At 46.4% G+C, this 16,574-nt stretch overlaps 4 protein-coding genes and 1 pseudogene across 4 annotated transcripts in view; all 5 read left to right on the top strand.

Moving 5' to 3' along the window:
* Positions 1-7,694: 7,694 nt before the first annotated feature.
* On the top strand, positions 7,695-9,637 carry LOC117194321 (annotated as a pseudogene).
* Positions 9,638-10,740: 1,103 nt separating this feature from the next.
* On the top strand, positions 10,741-11,630 carry LOC117194322 (the record flags this gene model as incomplete). Its single annotated transcript, XM_033398892.1, has 1 exon — positions 10,741-11,630. A coding segment is annotated over exon 1 (822 nt), but the record flags the coding sequence as incomplete, so codon positions are not given.
* A 1,144-nt stretch (positions 11,631-12,774) lies between these two features.
* Positions 12,775-13,302, top strand: LOC117194328 (probable cytochrome P450 12a4, mitochondrial). The gene is made up of 2 exons (XM_033398898.1): positions 12,775-12,903; positions 12,967-13,302. The coding sequence occupies exons 1-2, from the start codon at positions 12,832-12,834 to the stop codon at positions 13,300-13,302; spliced, it is 408 nt and encodes a 135-aa protein (XP_033254789.1). The 5' UTR covers positions 12,775-12,831.
* A 47-nt stretch (positions 13,303-13,349) lies between these two features.
* LOC117194327 (probable cytochrome P450 12a4, mitochondrial) lies at positions 13,350-13,926 on the top strand. Its single transcript, XM_033398897.1, has 2 exons — positions 13,350-13,456; positions 13,515-13,926. The coding sequence occupies exons 1-2, from the start codon at positions 13,389-13,391 to the stop codon at positions 13,909-13,911; spliced, it is 465 nt and encodes a 154-aa protein (XP_033254788.1). The 5' UTR covers positions 13,350-13,388; the 3' UTR covers positions 13,912-13,926.
* Positions 13,927-14,045: 119 nt separating this feature from the next.
* The window catches only part of LOC117194610 (probable cytochrome P450 12a5, mitochondrial), a 7,848-nt gene continuing 5,319 nt past the window's right edge, over positions 14,046-16,574 (top strand). The window contains exon 1 of the mRNA XM_033399141.1: positions 14,046-14,583. Coding sequence (XP_033255032.1) covers positions 14,046-14,583 — 538 coding nt within the window. The remainder of the gene's footprint in view (positions 14,584-16,574) is intronic.

The following is a 16,574-nucleotide window of genomic DNA, read 5'->3' as shown; positions in this document are numbered from 1 at the left end:
TAGGAGTGTGGATACCAAATTTGGTTTCTCTAGCTTCTATAGTCTCTGAGATCTAGGCGCTAATGTTTTACTCTAAGCAAAGCCGCCTATGCTACGTGTGTGTTAGAGAGAGACAGGGCGAGAAAAAATGAAATTGTTTTCTTGATGCTGGCTATAATAATAATACGATCCAATTCAGATTCCGCAGTCTTAAAGATATGGTCATTCTCTACAATTCTACGTTTTTGGTTTTCTCATATCTTTAAAATTGTGGATGCCACAGATTTTCGTCCTTTGTGGGGGCGGAAGTGGGCGGGGCGAAGTTTTGAAGTATTTTTGTTGCAGTGACATATCACAGAAGTCTGGATCCAAAACATCGTTGCTCTAGCTCTTATAGTCTTTGAGCACTAGGCGCTGAAGGGGACGGACAGACGGACAGACGGACGGACGGACGGACGGACAGACGGACAGACAGACATGGCTCAATCGACTCGGCTATTGATTCTGATCAAGAATATATATACTTTATGGGGTCGGAAACGATTCCTTCTGGACGTTACACACATCCACTTTTACCACAAATCTAATATACCCCAATACTCATTTTGAGTATCGGGTATAACGAGGGGGAACGTTGTGAGTTGCTGCGGACACCGCAACTCTACAGTTATACCCGATACTTAGTCAGTATGGCTCTCCTCCGGCAGACGCCGCTAATATTGAACGACACGACAAAGAGTGCGTGCGAGAGTGACAGAAAATCAGTCTGAGCGTGACGTCGGGCGCTGCGTAGCCAGTGCAAATTGATTTGTTCCTTTTGGCTATAAAAATGATCTGATCTGATCCAGATTCAGCAATCTGATAGATACCAAAATGACCATCATTATCTATGATTCTGAGTTTTTAGTTTTCTCGTATCCTCAATATTGTGGATGCAACAGTTTTTCGTCCTTTGTGGGGGCGGAAGGGAGTGGGGCGAAATTTTGAGATATACGTTTTATAGTAAGATCTAACAGGAGTGCAGATACCAAATTTGGTTACTCCAGCCTTAATAGTCTCTGAGATTTTTGAATATCCCCAGATTTTCGTCCTTTGCGGGGGCGGAAGGGGGTGTGGCGAAATTTTGAAACAAACTCGTCTCGGTCCGATATATTAGGAGTTTGGATACAAAATTTGGTTGCTCTAGCTTTTGTAGTCTCTGAGATCTAGGCGCTAATGTTTTACTCTAAGCAAAGCCGCCTATGCTACGTGTGTGTTAGAGAGAGACAGGGCAAGAAAAAATGAAATTGTTTTCTTGATGCTGGCTATAATAATAATACGATCCAATTCAGATTCCGCAGTCTTAAAGATATGGTCATTCTCTACAATTCAACGTTTTTGGTTTTCTCATATCTTTAAAATTGTGGATGCCACAGATTTTTGTCCTTTGTGGGGGCGGAAATGGGCGGGGCGAAGTTTTAAAATATTTTTGTAGCAGTGACATATCACAGAAGTCTGGATCCAAAACATTGTTGCTCTAGCTCTTATAGTCTTTGAGCACTAGGCGCTGAAGGGGACGGATAGACGGACAGACGGACAGACGGACGGACGGACAGACAGACAGGGCTCAATCGACTCGGCTATTGATGCTGATCAAGAATATATATACTTTATGGGGTCGGAAACGATTCCTTCTGGACGTTACACACATCCACTTTTACCACAAATCTAATATACCAATACCCCAAGTTTTGAAATATTTTTGTAGCAGTGACATATCACAGAAGTCTGGATCCAAAACATCGTTGCTCTAGCTCTTATAGTCTTTGAGCACTAGGCGCTGAAGGGGACGGATAGACGGACAGACGGACAGACGGACGGACGGACAGACAGACAGGGCTCAATCGACTCGGCTATTGATGCTGATCAAGAATATATATACTTTATGGGGTCGGAAACGATTCCTTCTGGACGTTACACACATCCACTTTTACCACAAATCTAATATACCAATACCCCAAGTTTTGAAATATTTTTGTAGCAGTGAAATATCACAGAAGTCTGGATCCAAAACATCGTTGCTCTAGCTCTTATAGTCTTTGAGCACTAGGCGCTGAAGGGGACGGACAGACGGACGGACGGACAGACAGACAGGGCTCAATCGACTCGGCTATTGATGCTGATCAAGAATATATATACTTTATGGGGTCGGAAACGATTCCTTCTGGACGTTACACACATCCACTTTTACCACAAATCTAATATACCCCAATACACATTTTGAGTATCGGGTATAACGAGGGGGAACGTTGTGAGTTGCTGCGGACACCGCAACTCTACAGTTATACCCGATACTTAGTCAGTATGGCTCTCCTCCGGCAGACGCCGCTAATATTGAACGACACGACAAAGAGTGCGTGCGAGAGTGACAGAAAATCAGTCTGAGCGTGACGTCGGGCGCTGCGTAGCCAGTGCAAATTGATTTGTTCCTTTTGGCTATAAAAATGATCTGATCTGATCCAGATTCAGCAATCTGATAGATATGGTCATTATCTATGATTCTGCGTTTTTAGTTTTCTCGTATCCTCAATATTGTGGATGCAACAGTTTTTCGTCCTTTGTGGGGGCGGAAGAGGATGGAGCGAAATTTTGAGATACACGTTTTATAGTAAGATCTAACAGGAGTGCAGATACCAAATTTGGTTACTCCAGCCTTAATAGTCTCTGAGATTTTTGAATATCCCCAGATTTTCGTCCTTTGCGGGGGCGGAAGGGGGTGTGGCGAAATTTTGAAACAAACTCGTCTCGGTCCGATATATTAGGAGTGTGGATACCAAATTTGGTTTCTCTAGCTTTTATAGTCTCTGAGATCTAGGCGCTAATGTTTTACTCTAAGCAAAGCCGCCTATGCTACGTGTGTGTTAGAGAGAGACAGGGCGAGAAAAAATGAAATTGTTTTCTTGATGCTGGCTATAATAATAATACTATCCAATTCAGATTCCGCAGTCTTAAAGATATGGTCATTCTCTTCTATTTTACGTTTATGGTTTTCTCATATCTTTAAAATTGTGGATGCCACAGATTTTCGTCCTTTGTGGGGCGGAAGTGGGCGGGGCGAAGTTTTGAAGTATTTTTGTTGCAGTGACATATCACAGAAGTCTGGATCCAAAACATCGTTGCTCTAGCTCTTATAGTCTTTGAGCACTAGGCGCTGAAGGGGACGGACAGACGGACAGACGGACAGACGGACGGACGGACGGACGGACAGACGGACAGACAGACATGGCTCAATCGACTCGGCTATTGATTCTGATCAAGAATATATATACTTTATGGGGTCGGAAACGATTCCTTCTGGACGTTACACACATCCACTTTTACCACAAATCTAATATACCCCAATACTCATTTTGAGTATCGGGTATAACGAGGGGGAACGTTGTGAGTTGCTGCGGACACCGCAACTCTACAGTTATACCCGATACTTAGTCAGTATGGCTCTCCTCCGGCAGACGCCGCTAATATTGAACGACACGACAAAGAGTGCGTGCGAGAGTGACAGAAAATCAGTCTGAGCGTGACGTCGGGCGCTGCGTAGCCAGTGCAAATTGATTTGTTCCTTTTGGCTATAAAAATGATCTGATCTGATCCAGATTCAGCAATCTGATAGATACCAAAATGACCATCATTATCTATGATTCTGAGTTTTTAGTTTTCTCGTATCCTCAATATTGTGGATGCAACAGTTTTTCGTCCTTTGGGGGGGCGGAAGGGAGTGGGGCGAAATTTTGAGATATACGTTTTATAGTAAGATCTAACAGGAGTGCAAATACCAAATTTGGTTACTCCAGCCTTAATAGTCTCTGAGATTTTTGAATATCCCCAGATTTTCGTCCTTTGCGGGGGCGGAAGGGGGTGTGGCGAAATTTTGAAACAAACTCGTCTCGGTCCGATATATTAGGAGTTTGGATACAAAATTTGGTTGCTCTAGCTTTTGTAGTCTCTGAGATCTAGGCGCTAATGTTTTACTCTAAGCAAAGCCGCCTATGCTACGTGTGTGTTAGAGAGAGACAGGGCAAGAAAAAATGAAATTGTTTTCTTGATGCTGGCTATAATAATAATACGATCCAATTCAGATTCCGCAGTCTTAAAGATATGGTCATTCTCTACAATTCAACGTTTTTGGTTTTCTCATATCTTTAAAATTGTGGATGCCACAGATTTTTGTCCTTTGTGGGGGCGGAAATGGGCGGGGCGAAGTTTTAAAATATTTTTGTAGCAGTGACATATCACAGAAGTCTGGATCCAAAACATTGTTGCTCTAGCTCTTATAGTCTTTGAGCACTAGGCGCTGAAGGGGACGGATAGACGGACAGACGGACAGACGGACGGACGGACAGACAGACAAGGCTCAATCGACTCGGCTATTGATGCTGATCAAGAATATATATACTTTATGGGGTCGGAAACGATTCCTTCTGGACGTTACACACATCCACTTTTACCACAAATCTAATATACCAATACCCCATGTTTTGAAATATTTTTGTAGCAGTGACATATCACAGAAGTCTGGATCCAAAACATCGTTGCTCTAGCTCTTATAGTCTTTGAGCACTAGGCGCTGAAGGGGACGGATAGACGGACAGACGGACAGACGGACGGACGGACAGACAGACAGGGCTCAATCGACTCGGCTATTGATGCTGATCAAGAATATATATACTTTATGGGGTCGGAAACGATTCCTTCTGGACGTTACACACATCCACTTTTACCACAAATCTAATATACCAATACCCCAAGTTTTGAAATATTTTTGTAGCAGTGACATATCACAGAAGCCTGGATCCAAAACATCGTTCCTCTAGCTCTTATAGTCTTTGAGCACTAGGCGCTGAAGGGGACGGACAGACGGACGGACGGACAGACAGACAGGGCTCAATCGACTCGGCTATTGATGCTGATCAAGAATATATATACTTTATGGGGTCGGAAACGATTCCTTCTGGACGTTACACACATCCACTTTTACCACAAATCTAATATACCCCAATACTCATTTTGAGTATCGGGTATAACGAGGGGGAACGTTGTGAGTTGCTGCGGACACCGCAACTCTACAGTTATACCCGATACTTAGTCAGTATGGCTCTCCTCCGGCAGACGCCGCTAATATTGAACGACACGACAAAGAGTGCGTGCGAGAGTGACAGAAAATCAGTCTGAGCGTGACGTCGGGCGCTGCGTAGCCAGTGCAAATTGATTTGTTCCTTTTGGCTATAAAAATGATCTGATCTGATCCAGATTCAGCAATCTGATAGATATGGTCATTATCTATGATTCTGCGTTTTTAGTTTTCTCGTATCCTCAATATTGTGGATGCAACAGTTTTTCGTCCTTTGTGGGGGCGGAAGCGGATGGGGCGAAATTTTGAGATACACGTTTTATAGTAAGATCTAACAGGAGTGCAGATACCAAATTTGGTTACTCCAGCCTTAATAGTCTCTGAGATTTTTGAATATCCCCAGATTTTCGTCCTTTGCGGGGGCGAAAGGGGGTGTGGCGAAATTTTGAAACAAACTCGTCTCGGTCCGATATATTAGGAGTGTGGATACCAAATTTGGTTGCTCTAGCTTTTGTAGTCTCTGAGATATAGGCGCTAATGTTTTACTCTAAGCAAAGCCGCCTATGCTACGTGTGTGTTAGAGAGAGACAGGGCAAGAAAAAATGAAATTGTTTTCTTGATGCTGGCTATAATAATAATACGATCCAATTCAGATTCCGCAGTCTTAAAGATATGGTCATTCTCTACAATTCTACGTTTTTGGTTTTTTCATATCTTTAAAATTGTGGATGCCACAGATTTTCGTCCTTTGTGGGGGCGGAAGTGGGCGGGGCGAAGTTTTGAAGTATTTTTGTTGCAGTGACATATCACAGAAGTCTGGATCCAAAACATCGTTGCTCTAGCTCTTATAGTCTTTGAGCACTAGGCGCTGAAGGGGACGGACAGACGGACAGACGGACGGACGGACAGACAGACAGGGCTCAAACGACTCGGCTATTGATGCTGATCAAGAATATATATACTTTATGGGGTCGGAAACGATTCCTTCTGGACGTTACACACATCCACTTTTACCACAAATCTAATATACCCCAATACTCATTTTGAGTATCGGGTATAAAAATGGCGATTAGTAGTTGACTATCGCCAAATTAATAAAAAACGAGGGGGAGCGTTGTGAGTTGTTGCGGACACCGCAACTCTACAGTTATACCCGATACTAAGTCAGTATGGCTCCCCTCCGGCAGACGCCGCTAATATTAAACGACACGACAAAGAGTGCGTGCGAGAGACAGAAAATCAGTCTGAGCGTGACGTCGGGCGCTGCGTAGCCACTGAAAATTGATTTCTTGCTTTTGGCTACAAAAATGATCCGATCTGATCCAGATTCAGCAATCTGATAGATATGGTCATTATCTATGATTCTGCGTTTTTAGTTTTCTCGAATGTGCAATATTGTGGATGCAACAGATTTTCGTCTTTTGTGGGGGCGGAAGAGGATGGGGCGAAATTTTGAGATACACGTTTTATAGTTAGATCTAACAGGAGTGCAGATACCAAATTTTGTTACTCCAGCCTTAATAGTCTCTGAGATTTTTGAATCTCCCCAGATTTTCGTCCTTTGCGGGGGCGGAAGGGGGTGTGGCGAAATTTTGAAACAAACTCGTCTCGGTCCGATATATAAGGAGTTTGGATACCAAATTTGGTTGCTCTAGCTTTTGTAGTCTCTGAGATCTAGGCGCTAATGTTTTACTCTAAGCAAAGCCGCCTATGCTACGTGTGTGTTAGAGAGAGACAGGGCGAGAAAAAATGAAATTGTTTTCTTGGTGCTGGCTATAATAATAATACGATCCAATTCAGATTCCGCAGTCTTAAAGATATGGTCATTCTCTACAATTCTACGTTTTTGGTTTTCTCATATCTTTAAAATTTTTGATGCCACAGACTTTCGTCCTTTGTGGGGGCGGAAGTGGGCGGGGCGAAGTTTTGAAATATTTTTGTAGCAGTGACATATCACAGAAGTCTGGATCCAAAACATCGTTGCTCTAGCTCTTATAGTCTTTGAGCACTAGAAGCTGAAGGGGACGGACAGACGGACGGACAGACGGACAGACGGACAGACAGACAGACGGACAGACAGACAGCGCCCAATCGACTCGGCTATTGATGCTGATCAAGAATATATATACTTAATGGGGTCGGAAACGATTCCTTCTGGACGTTACACTCATCCACTTTTACCACAAATCTAATATTCCCCAATACTCATTTTGAGTATCGGGTATAAAAAGCGCTTAAGATTAGCTTGTTTATATTATTATCAGGCCCAAAACTTTCGGCAGTCTACCGACCATTCCATGCCCAATAAATTAAATTTGGCCAATAAATCTGATGCCATAATTATGGCGATTTATTTGTTTCATTTCATTAAGAGTCAGATCAATCATAATCATAATCAATATTCCGTAGAAGGTATAACATAGTCGATCAAATAGCAGTCTATATTAAAAAAATATGGCAAATGTTTACAATTATTTCTGTTTGGCACTCGCACGCTCCCGCGAACGTGTTTTGGCACTCTCTCTCTCTCTCTTGTTCTGTTTTCGCTCTGTTATCGGTCAGCTCTTTTTGCAACAAAGCTCTCGCAGGCCTTTCAAATAGCTAGCTAATGGAATGATTTAGCAGTATAGCTCTGGCAGTGAATGAATTAAGTTCCTAACAAGCAAAATGTTGAAAGTGCGCAGCGGTCTATCTATAATTCAGGCGCAAAAAGCAGCCCTCTCTGTCAGCAGTCCGCTGGTAAATATATAGTATACATATAGATCCGATATCACAGTGATATACGTTTTTAAATCTCTTGTAGCGTTGGCAGACCACAGCAGCTGTAGCAGAGCCCAGAAATGATGCAGAGTGGCTACAAGCTCGTCCCTTTGATCAGATTCCTAGTACAACTTTTCTGTCTACTGTTCGGAATTTTATGCCTGGAGGAAAATATAGCAAACTGGACATTGTGAAATTGTTCAAAGCTTTGCAAGACGACTATGGAAACATATTATATTTACCAGGTATGATGGGAGGTACGTCATACCTGATGACTCACAATCCCAAGGACTTCGAGGTCGTGTTCCGGAACGAAGGAGGCCGCATCGGCCTGGCAGCGATACTCTTCGCTATCATCGGAAGACTCATAGAAAGGATTTCTTCCAGGGAGTGGAGGGAGCTTTACCCACACAAGGAAAAACCTGGAGCGACTTTCGATCGGCTGTAAATCCTGTCCTATTGCAGCCGAAGAACGTGCGGCTTTACTATAAGAAGATGTCCCAAGTGAACCAGGAGTTTGTGCAACGGTGCGTATGACTGATAATAAATCCCTGTTTACGCTCAAGTATGTTCTCCCCCCTTCACAGTATTAAAGCACTCCGTGATATCGATACCCAGGAAGCTCCAGATGATTTCTTAAACGTTATAAATCGGTGGACCCTCGAGTCAGTCTCTGTGGTGGCTCTGGACAAGCAGTTGGGACTGCTCAAAGAGTCGGGCGATAACGACCAGGCTGTGTTACTTTTCAAGTACCTGGACGATTTTTTTGAATTAACAGCCGATCTGGAGATGAAGCCCTCCATCTGGCGTTACGTTAAAACACCCAAGCTAATGAAGCTAATGAAGTCCCTAGATGGCGTTCAAGAAATAACTTCAGCGTATGTAGACGAAGCTATAGAGCGTCTAGAGAAAGAGGCCAAGGAAGGTGTTGTCCGCCCTGAGAGCGAGCAGAGTGTACTGGAAAAGCTGCTCAAGATCGACAAAAAGGTGGCGACGGTTATGGCCATGGACATGCTAATGGCCGGAGTGGATACCGTACGTAGTCTGTTGTTCTCATACTTACCCTTATCTCATACATCCTTTTTTTCCAGACCTCAAGTACCTTTACAGCGGCCTTGCTGTGCCTTGCCAAGAATCCGGAGAAGCAGGCCGTACTCCGAGAAGAGGTGATGAAGGTTCTACCCGAGAAGGACTCGAATTCACTGAGGCATCGATGAAGAACGTTCCCTATCTACGTGCCTGCATCAAAGAGTCACAACGGATCTATCCTTTGGTCATCGGCAATGGCCGATTTCTCAATCGGGACAGCGTTTTGAGCGGATACCAAGTGCCAGCTGGTACCTGTGTGTCGATGGTTCCCCTGAGCTTGCTATCAAGCGAGGAGCCTTGGGGAAGGCTGCTGAGTTCCTGCCAGAACGTTGGATTCGTAACGCCACAGACTCCAACGGGCAATGCCCGGCAAATGACTTGAAGCTGAAGAATCCGTTTGTGCTCTTGCCCTTCGGATTTGGACCCCGGATGTGCGTTGGAAAGCGCATCGTGGACATGGAGCTCGAGCTGGGCATCGCTCGACTCATTCGGAACTTTAGCATCGAGTTCAATCATCCCACGGAGAACGCTTTCCGCTCCTCCCTGATCAATTTGCCCAACAGTAAACACATTTCTCATCCAAAATTATCTTTACAACTGGAAAACCTTGAAGGAACTTATTTGCAATATAAAGTAGGTGTTTTTTTGGCCGCACGTCAATCAGAATCAACTTGTTTTGTACTTTGAGGCATAAGGCAAATCAAGCACACAAAATTTTCATTGTGCAATTTGTGCCAGCACGAGAGGCGTCACTTATCTGTGCGGAGGCATTTTCCTTGAGCAACACATTGTGCAATCGAAATCCTGCACACATCACATAAATTCCTTCCATTCGCGAATACAAGACCCATTCCTATTGGCTATGGTTGACCCAACCTCCATCAAGGGAGAGATCCTTGAGATGACTGGCGAGCATGTGGAGCAGCTCCATTCAATGTGGTTCCCCATGTTCGAGCCGAAGACATGCGAGGACTTTCTGCACAAACTCAAGGCGCACGCGGATAATTTCTATACGGATCTGCTGACCGAGTCGCGGGAGAAGCAGGCGGCCATCCTGGATGACATAGCCGCATTCCGAGCCGAGGCCAGCGACCTCACCCGACTCCTCCATGAGACGGTGGACATTGGTCAGAGGCCCGACGATGTGCCACTGATCATATGGCAGCTGAAGCTGGACAAAAGCATTGAGCATCTGCGCGAGGAGCTCTCGAAACGTCGGGCGGAGATCGGGGAGCTGCTGCTCCAGCAGGAGCAGCTCTGCGAAGCACTGCCGCTCCCTCTACTGGCGGACCCGCTGCCCCTGCCCGATGAGATGGACGGCTTTCGCGACCATCTCAACAACCTGCGCTCTCAGCGCGCAGTGCGCCAGACGGAGCTGGACCAGCTGCGCAAGGCCATCAAGCATGGCATGAAGATGCTCGAGCCGATGCCCCAGACCGATGCAGAGGATCGCCTACTGAACGATCTGAGCCACAATCTAACACCAGAGACACTAGAGCGGCTGCGGCAGAGCCAGCAGGAGCGCAAGCGTTTCTCCAACTACTACAATAAGTATTACAACGAAGATCTGTTGGAGCTGCACGAGCTGGAGCTGGATGATCTGAAGAGCTTCTACCCGTGCAACAAGGAGATTTTCGATCTGTACGAGAGCCGTGCAGAACTTTGGTCCCGCTTGCAGACTCTAGAGGCAAAGGCCAACGAGCCGAATCGTTTCAACAATCGTGGCGGCCAGCTCCTTAAAGAGGAAAAGGAACGCAAGGCCATCACCTCGAAGCTGCCCAAGATTGAGCAGCAGATCACTGCACTGGTGGACGCCTTTGAGTTGCAATCGCATGGCCCGTTTCTGGTTTATGGCGAGAACATACTGGAGCTGATGGCTGGCGAATGGGAGAACTATCGGCAGGCCAAGCAGAGCTCGGCCCGCAAGAAGGCCCCGCCCACCACGAGGACGGGCAGCAGCAGCAAATTGATGATGCCACCGCCGACTGCCGGTTCAACGGCCCCTCGCACGCCCCGAACTTTGAAGATCATGTCCTCAATGTCACCCTCGACAATGTCGTTGCGCAAGACCCCAACAATCCAGCTGATCACTCCCAATATGACCAAGAGCACTGGGAATCTGCACAAGCGACTGAATCCATCAGCAGCCGCCAGCTCTTCGGGGTATCGGACTCCCAACGCCAAGCGCAGCCTCATGAGCTCTCTGAATTCGATACGCCCGTCGCCGTCTACCGCACAGCGGCTGGCCAACAGCCAGCTGAAGGCGTCCAAGTCGCCACTAAAGCGGGTCCGCGTCCTGGACAACACATTGCGTCGCAGCGGGGGATTGGGCAGACGCAGCATTGGCACACGCTCGAACAAGAAGCCACGTACAAAATCAGCGGTGCCGGATACAAGATCGCCCAGCGATTCCGAGTATATGACCGATGAGACCACTGAAAATGACCGCGAAGCCGGGATCTCCTATGAAGAATTGGTGCCCACGAGTCGCTCCTCAGTGCTGCCCGTCGGCGGGGCTCAGCATCAGCGCAATCGCGTGGCTGTGCCACGAATTCGCCATGTCCTCGTAAACCACAATTCGGTGGCGTCGGCCGCCAACACACCGTCAAAGCAGGCGGTCAATCAGGAGGAGAGGCCTCGATTTGGCAATCAATTGAAGCTCCCATCGCCACGTGAAAGTCGCATGTGGTCGAATCCACGATGAGATTATTTGAATTTTTATTTGCATTTTATGTTTGATTTCATTTTTTGTACCTTTATCTGTTTATCTCTGTTTCATTTATTTTCGATGTTGGCCCAATAAAAATTAAATTACCTTCAAGAAGGACAACCGAACCAAAAAAAAAATAACAAGATATAAAAAAGCGCTAAAGATTAGCTTGTTTATATTATTATCAGGCCCAAAACTTTCGGCAGTCTACCGACCATTCCATGCCCAATAAATTATTTGTTTCATTTCATTGAGAGTCAGATCAATCATAATACTATATTCCTAGATGAATATGCAAGTCGATTTAGCCATGTCCGTCTATCCATCTTATACCTGTTTCTATTCAAACTAGTCTCTCAGTTTTGAAGCTCATTAAGTTTCATGAATACACAGATCATTCGTCGAAACAGAGCACATCGAATGACATATAAACGAAGTATCGATAGAACCTACAAATATAAACATATATAAGGAACGACAATATTAATAGCTGTCATAGAGAACGAAGTATTGATAATGGCATGGAAGAGGATCTACCTTTGAACATGTAGAACCTACAAAAATAAAAATCAATAAGGAACCACATTATATAGCTATCATATGAACGACGTTTTGATATTGGTCCTGTTTCAGACCTACCTTTAAACATGTAAAACCTACAAACATAAACATCAATAAGGCTCTGAATTGTTGACATGGAAAGCTTACCTTTCCCAACAATTGAAGTGCTCATATCTCTTGGTAAGTGCTGTAGAACCGGTATATAATTGTTTACCAGCAAATTTATAATCAGTTGTGCAACTGATTAGATATCATATTTGCAAGTCATCATGATACTCAAACATTTTCTAGGGAATAGTGGGGTATATTTTATTTGACTTCGTTTAAAAAATGGAAAAAAATCCTATAGAAAATTGATTCCCTTAAAAGTTACAATCATTTGTGCGTTAAACATGGCGATTGAATAGCTATTAAAATATCGATAAACTGAACTTTAATTCCTGCACATCAAAAGTAATTCCATATTACTTATATTATGATTATACGAATTATTTTTCATCTCTTTAATCAATTCCTGCAATGATTTCATTGCGTAATATTTATGCGAACTTTACCAAATCGCCTTTTCTGCGCCTCAGTTGAGTTTTTGTTGCGGACGAGTTAAGATCATAGAAAAGGCAAAAATATGTTGAAAATCCGTAGTGGAATTGCCGTAGCTCACAAGCAAGTGGCGGCCGTCTCTTTCAGTGGACAGCAGGTTAGAGGATAGAAGCTGGCAATGATTTGGTATGTAAAATGCCTCAATACCGATCATTTCCAGCGCCGGCAGACCACAGCTGCTGCAGCTCTAACCCGAGACGATGCAGAGTGGCAGCAGGCGCGTCCCTTCAGGCAGGTGTCTCGGGCCAATTTGATTTCTCTGATTCCCAAAATGTTCATGCCAGGGGGTAAATATAAGAACAAGGACCTTGCGGAGTTGATAATGGCCATGCGCGAAGACTATGGCAGCATTCATGTTGTGCCAGGCATCATGGGAGGACCTCCCATGTTGAGTACACACAATCCCAAGGACTTCGAGGTAGTATTCCGGCACGAGGGCACGTGGCCAAATCGGCCTGGCGCCGACGCTCTTTTGTACCATCGGCAGACGCACTGAAAGGATTTCTTTCAGGCGTCGAGGGCGTCGCACCCACCCAGGGAAAGGCGTGGGGCGACTTTCGATCGGCTGTAAATCCAGTCCTCATGCAGCCCAAGAACGCGAGGCTTTACTACAAGAAAATGTCCCAGGTCAATCAGGAATTTGTGCAGCGGTAGGCCATTCCACAAATGTGTTTCTTTAAATACTTAAAAACTGTTTTCCATTTAAAGCATTAAAGCCATCCGTGATGCCAGCACTATAGAGGTTCTTGATAACTTCATAGACACCATCAATCGCTGGACCCTGGAGTCAGTCTCCGTCGTGACATTGGACAGGCAGTTGGGACTGCTGAAGGAGTCGAACAAAAGGATCGAAGCCACAAAGCTTTTCCACCTCTTGGAAGATTTCTTTAAAGTATCTGCTGATCTGGAGCTGAAGCCCTTCGCCTGGCGCATGTTCAAAACGCCCAAACTGATGAAAATTATGAACATTCTCGACACCATTCTGTACATTATATCGGCATATATTGATGAGGCGGTAGAGCGATTGGAGAAGGAAGCCAAAGAGGGTGTTGTCCGTCCTGAGAACGAGCAGAGTGTACTGGAAAAGCTGCTCAAGGTCGACTAGAAGGTGGCCACAATCATGGCCATGGACATGCTAATGGCCGGAGTTGATACCCTACGTACTCTGCAGATCACGTAATAATCAGAGATTGATATAATTCGATATTTTTTCAGACCTCTAGCACATTTACAGGGGTCATGCTCTGCCTTGCCAAGAATCCCGAAAAGCAGGCCATACTCCGAGAGGAGGTGATGAAGATACTACCCCACAAGGACTCGGATTTCACGAAGGAATCCATGAAGAACGTTCCCTATTTGCGTGCCAGCATCAAAGAGTCGCATCGGATGTACCCGCTGGCTGTTATGAATGCCCGAGTTCTCAATCGGGACAGCGTTTTGAGCGGATACCAAGTGCCAGCTGGTACCTGTGTGTCGATGGTTCCCCTGAGCTTGCTATCAAGCGAGGAGCACTTCCCCAAGGCTGCTGAGTTCCTGCCAGAACGTTGGATTCGTAACGCCACAGACTCCAACGGGCAATGCCCGGCAAATGACTTGAAGCTGAAGAATCCGTTTGTGTTCTTGCCCTTCGGATTTGGACCCCGGATGTGCGTTGGAAAGCGCATCGTGGACATGGAGCTCGAGCTGGGCATCGCTCGACTCATTCGGAACTTTAGCATCGAGTTCAATCATCCCACGGAGAACGCTTTCCGCTCCTCCCTGATCAATTTGCCCAACAGTAAACACATTTCTCATCCTAAATTATCTTTACAACTGGAAAACCTTGAAGGAACGTATTTGCAATATAAAGTAGGTGTTTTTTTGGCCGCACGTCAATCAGAATCAACTTGTTTTGTGCTTTGAGGCATGAGGCAAGTCAAGCACACAAAATTTTCATTGTGCAATTTGTGCCAACACGAGACGCGTCACTTATCTGTGCGGAGGCATTTTCCTTGAGCAACACATTGTGCAATCGAAATCCTGCACACATCACATAAATTCCTTCCATTTGCGAATACAAGACCCATTCCTATTGGCTATGGTTGACCAAACCTCCATCAAGGGAGAGATACTTGAGATGACTGGCGAGCATGTGGAGCAGCTCCATTCAATGTGGTCCCTCATGTTCGAGCCAAAGACATGCGAGGACTTTCTGCACAAACTTAAGGCGCACGCGGATAATTTCTATACGGATCTGCTGACCGAGTCGCGGGAGAAGCAGGCGGCCATCCTGGATGACATAGCCGCACTCCGAGCCGAGGCCAGCGACCTCACCCGACTCCTCCATGAGACGGTGGACATTGGTCAGAGGCAGACGATGTGCCACTGATCATATGGCAGCTGAAGCTGGACAAAAGCATTGAGCATCTGCGCGAGGAGCTCTCGAAACGTCGGGCGGAGATCGGGGAGCTGCTGCTCCAGCAGGAGCAGCTCTGCGAAGAGCTGGGCGCACTGCCGCTCCCTCTACTGGCGGACCCGCTGCCCCTGCCCGATGAGATGGACGGCTTTCGCGACCATCTCGACAACCTGCGCTCTCAGCGCACAGTGCGCCAGACGGAGCTGGACCAGCTGCGCAAGGCCATCAAGCATGACATGAAGATGCTCGAGCTGATGCCCCAGACCGATGCAGAGGATCGCTTACTCAACGATCTGAGCCACAATCTAACACCAGAGACACTAGAGCGGCTGCGGCAGATGCGCAACAGTTATGCCGAGCAGATCCAGGAGCTGCGCTCCAAAATCCATGACATGCGCGAGAAGATCTACGTGCTGTGGGATCGCCTCCAGGAGACGACGAGAGCGCCATGCGACGAAGGCGCGAGTGCACCGAGAATACGCAGCGCACCTATGACATCTTCCATATGGAGCTGCAGCGCTGCCAGGCACTGCGCAGCCAGAACCCTCAAGACGTTCATCGAGCAGCTGCGCGTCGAGATAAGCAAGTGGTGGGATCTAACGCTCAAGAGCCAGCAGGAGCGCAAGCGTTTCTCCAACTACTACAATAAGTATTACAACGAAGACCTGTTGGAGCTGCACGAGCTGGAGCTGGATGATCTGAAGAGCTTCTACACGTGCAACAAGGAGATTTTCGATGCTGATCACTCCCAATATGACCAAGAGCACTGGGAATCTGCACAAGCGACTTAATCCATCAGCAGCCGCCAGCTCTTTCGGGGTATCGGACTCCCAACGCCAAGCGCAGCCTCATGAGCTCTCTGAATTCGATAAGCCCGTCGCCGTCTACCGCACAGCGGCTGGCCAACAGCCAGCTGAAGCGTCCAAGTCGCCACTAAAGCGGGTCCGCGTCTGGACAACATTGCGTCGCAGCGGGGGATTGGCAGACGCCAGCATTGGCACACGCTCGAGCAGAAGCCACGCACAAAATCAGCGTGCGGATACAAGATCGCCCAGCGATTCGAGTATATGACCGATGAGCCGGATCTCCTATGAAGAATTGGTGCCCACGAGTCGCTCCTCAGTGCTGCAGGCGGGGCTCAGCATCAGCGCAATCGCGTGGCTGTGCACGAATTCGCCATGTCCTCGTAAACCACAATTCGGTGGCGTCGGCCGCCAACACCGTCAAAGCAGGCGGTCAATCAGGAGGAGAGGCCTCGATTTGGCAATCAATTGAAGCTCCCATCGCCACGTGAAAGTCGCATGTGGTCGAATCCACGATGAGATTATTGGAATTTTTATTTGCGATTTTATGTTTGATTTCATTTTTTGTAC

The sequence above is a fragment of the Drosophila miranda genome, assembly GCF_003369915.1.
Source record: "Drosophila miranda strain MSH22 chromosome Y unlocalized genomic scaffold, D.miranda_PacBio2.1 Contig_Y3_pilon, whole genome shotgun sequence".
In the NCBI taxonomy this organism is placed as follows: Eukaryota; Metazoa; Arthropoda; class Insecta; order Diptera; family Drosophilidae; genus Drosophila; species Drosophila miranda.
The sequence above is the reverse complement of the archived record's forward strand: the minus strand, read 5'-3'. Positions and strand labels throughout refer to the sequence as shown.

Bases quoted from the DNA above. Each gene is read 5' to 3' on its own strand.
- LOC117194327 (XM_033398897.1), top strand. From the start codon at position 13,389: ATGCAGCCCAAGAACGCGAGGCTTTACTACAAGAAAATGTCCCAGGTC. The intron at 13,457-13,514 runs GTAGGCCATTCC...TTCCATTTAAAG, and splicing joins AATCAGGAATTTGTGCAGCG to CATTAAAGCCATCCGTGATG.
- LOC117194328 (XM_033398898.1), top strand. From the start codon at position 12,832: ATGTTGAAAATCCGTAGTGGAATTGCCGTAGCTCACAAGCAAGTGGCG. The intron at 12,904-12,966 runs GTTAGAGGATAG...GATCATTTCCAG, and splicing joins TCTCTTTCAGTGGACAGCAG to CGCCGGCAGACCACAGCTGC.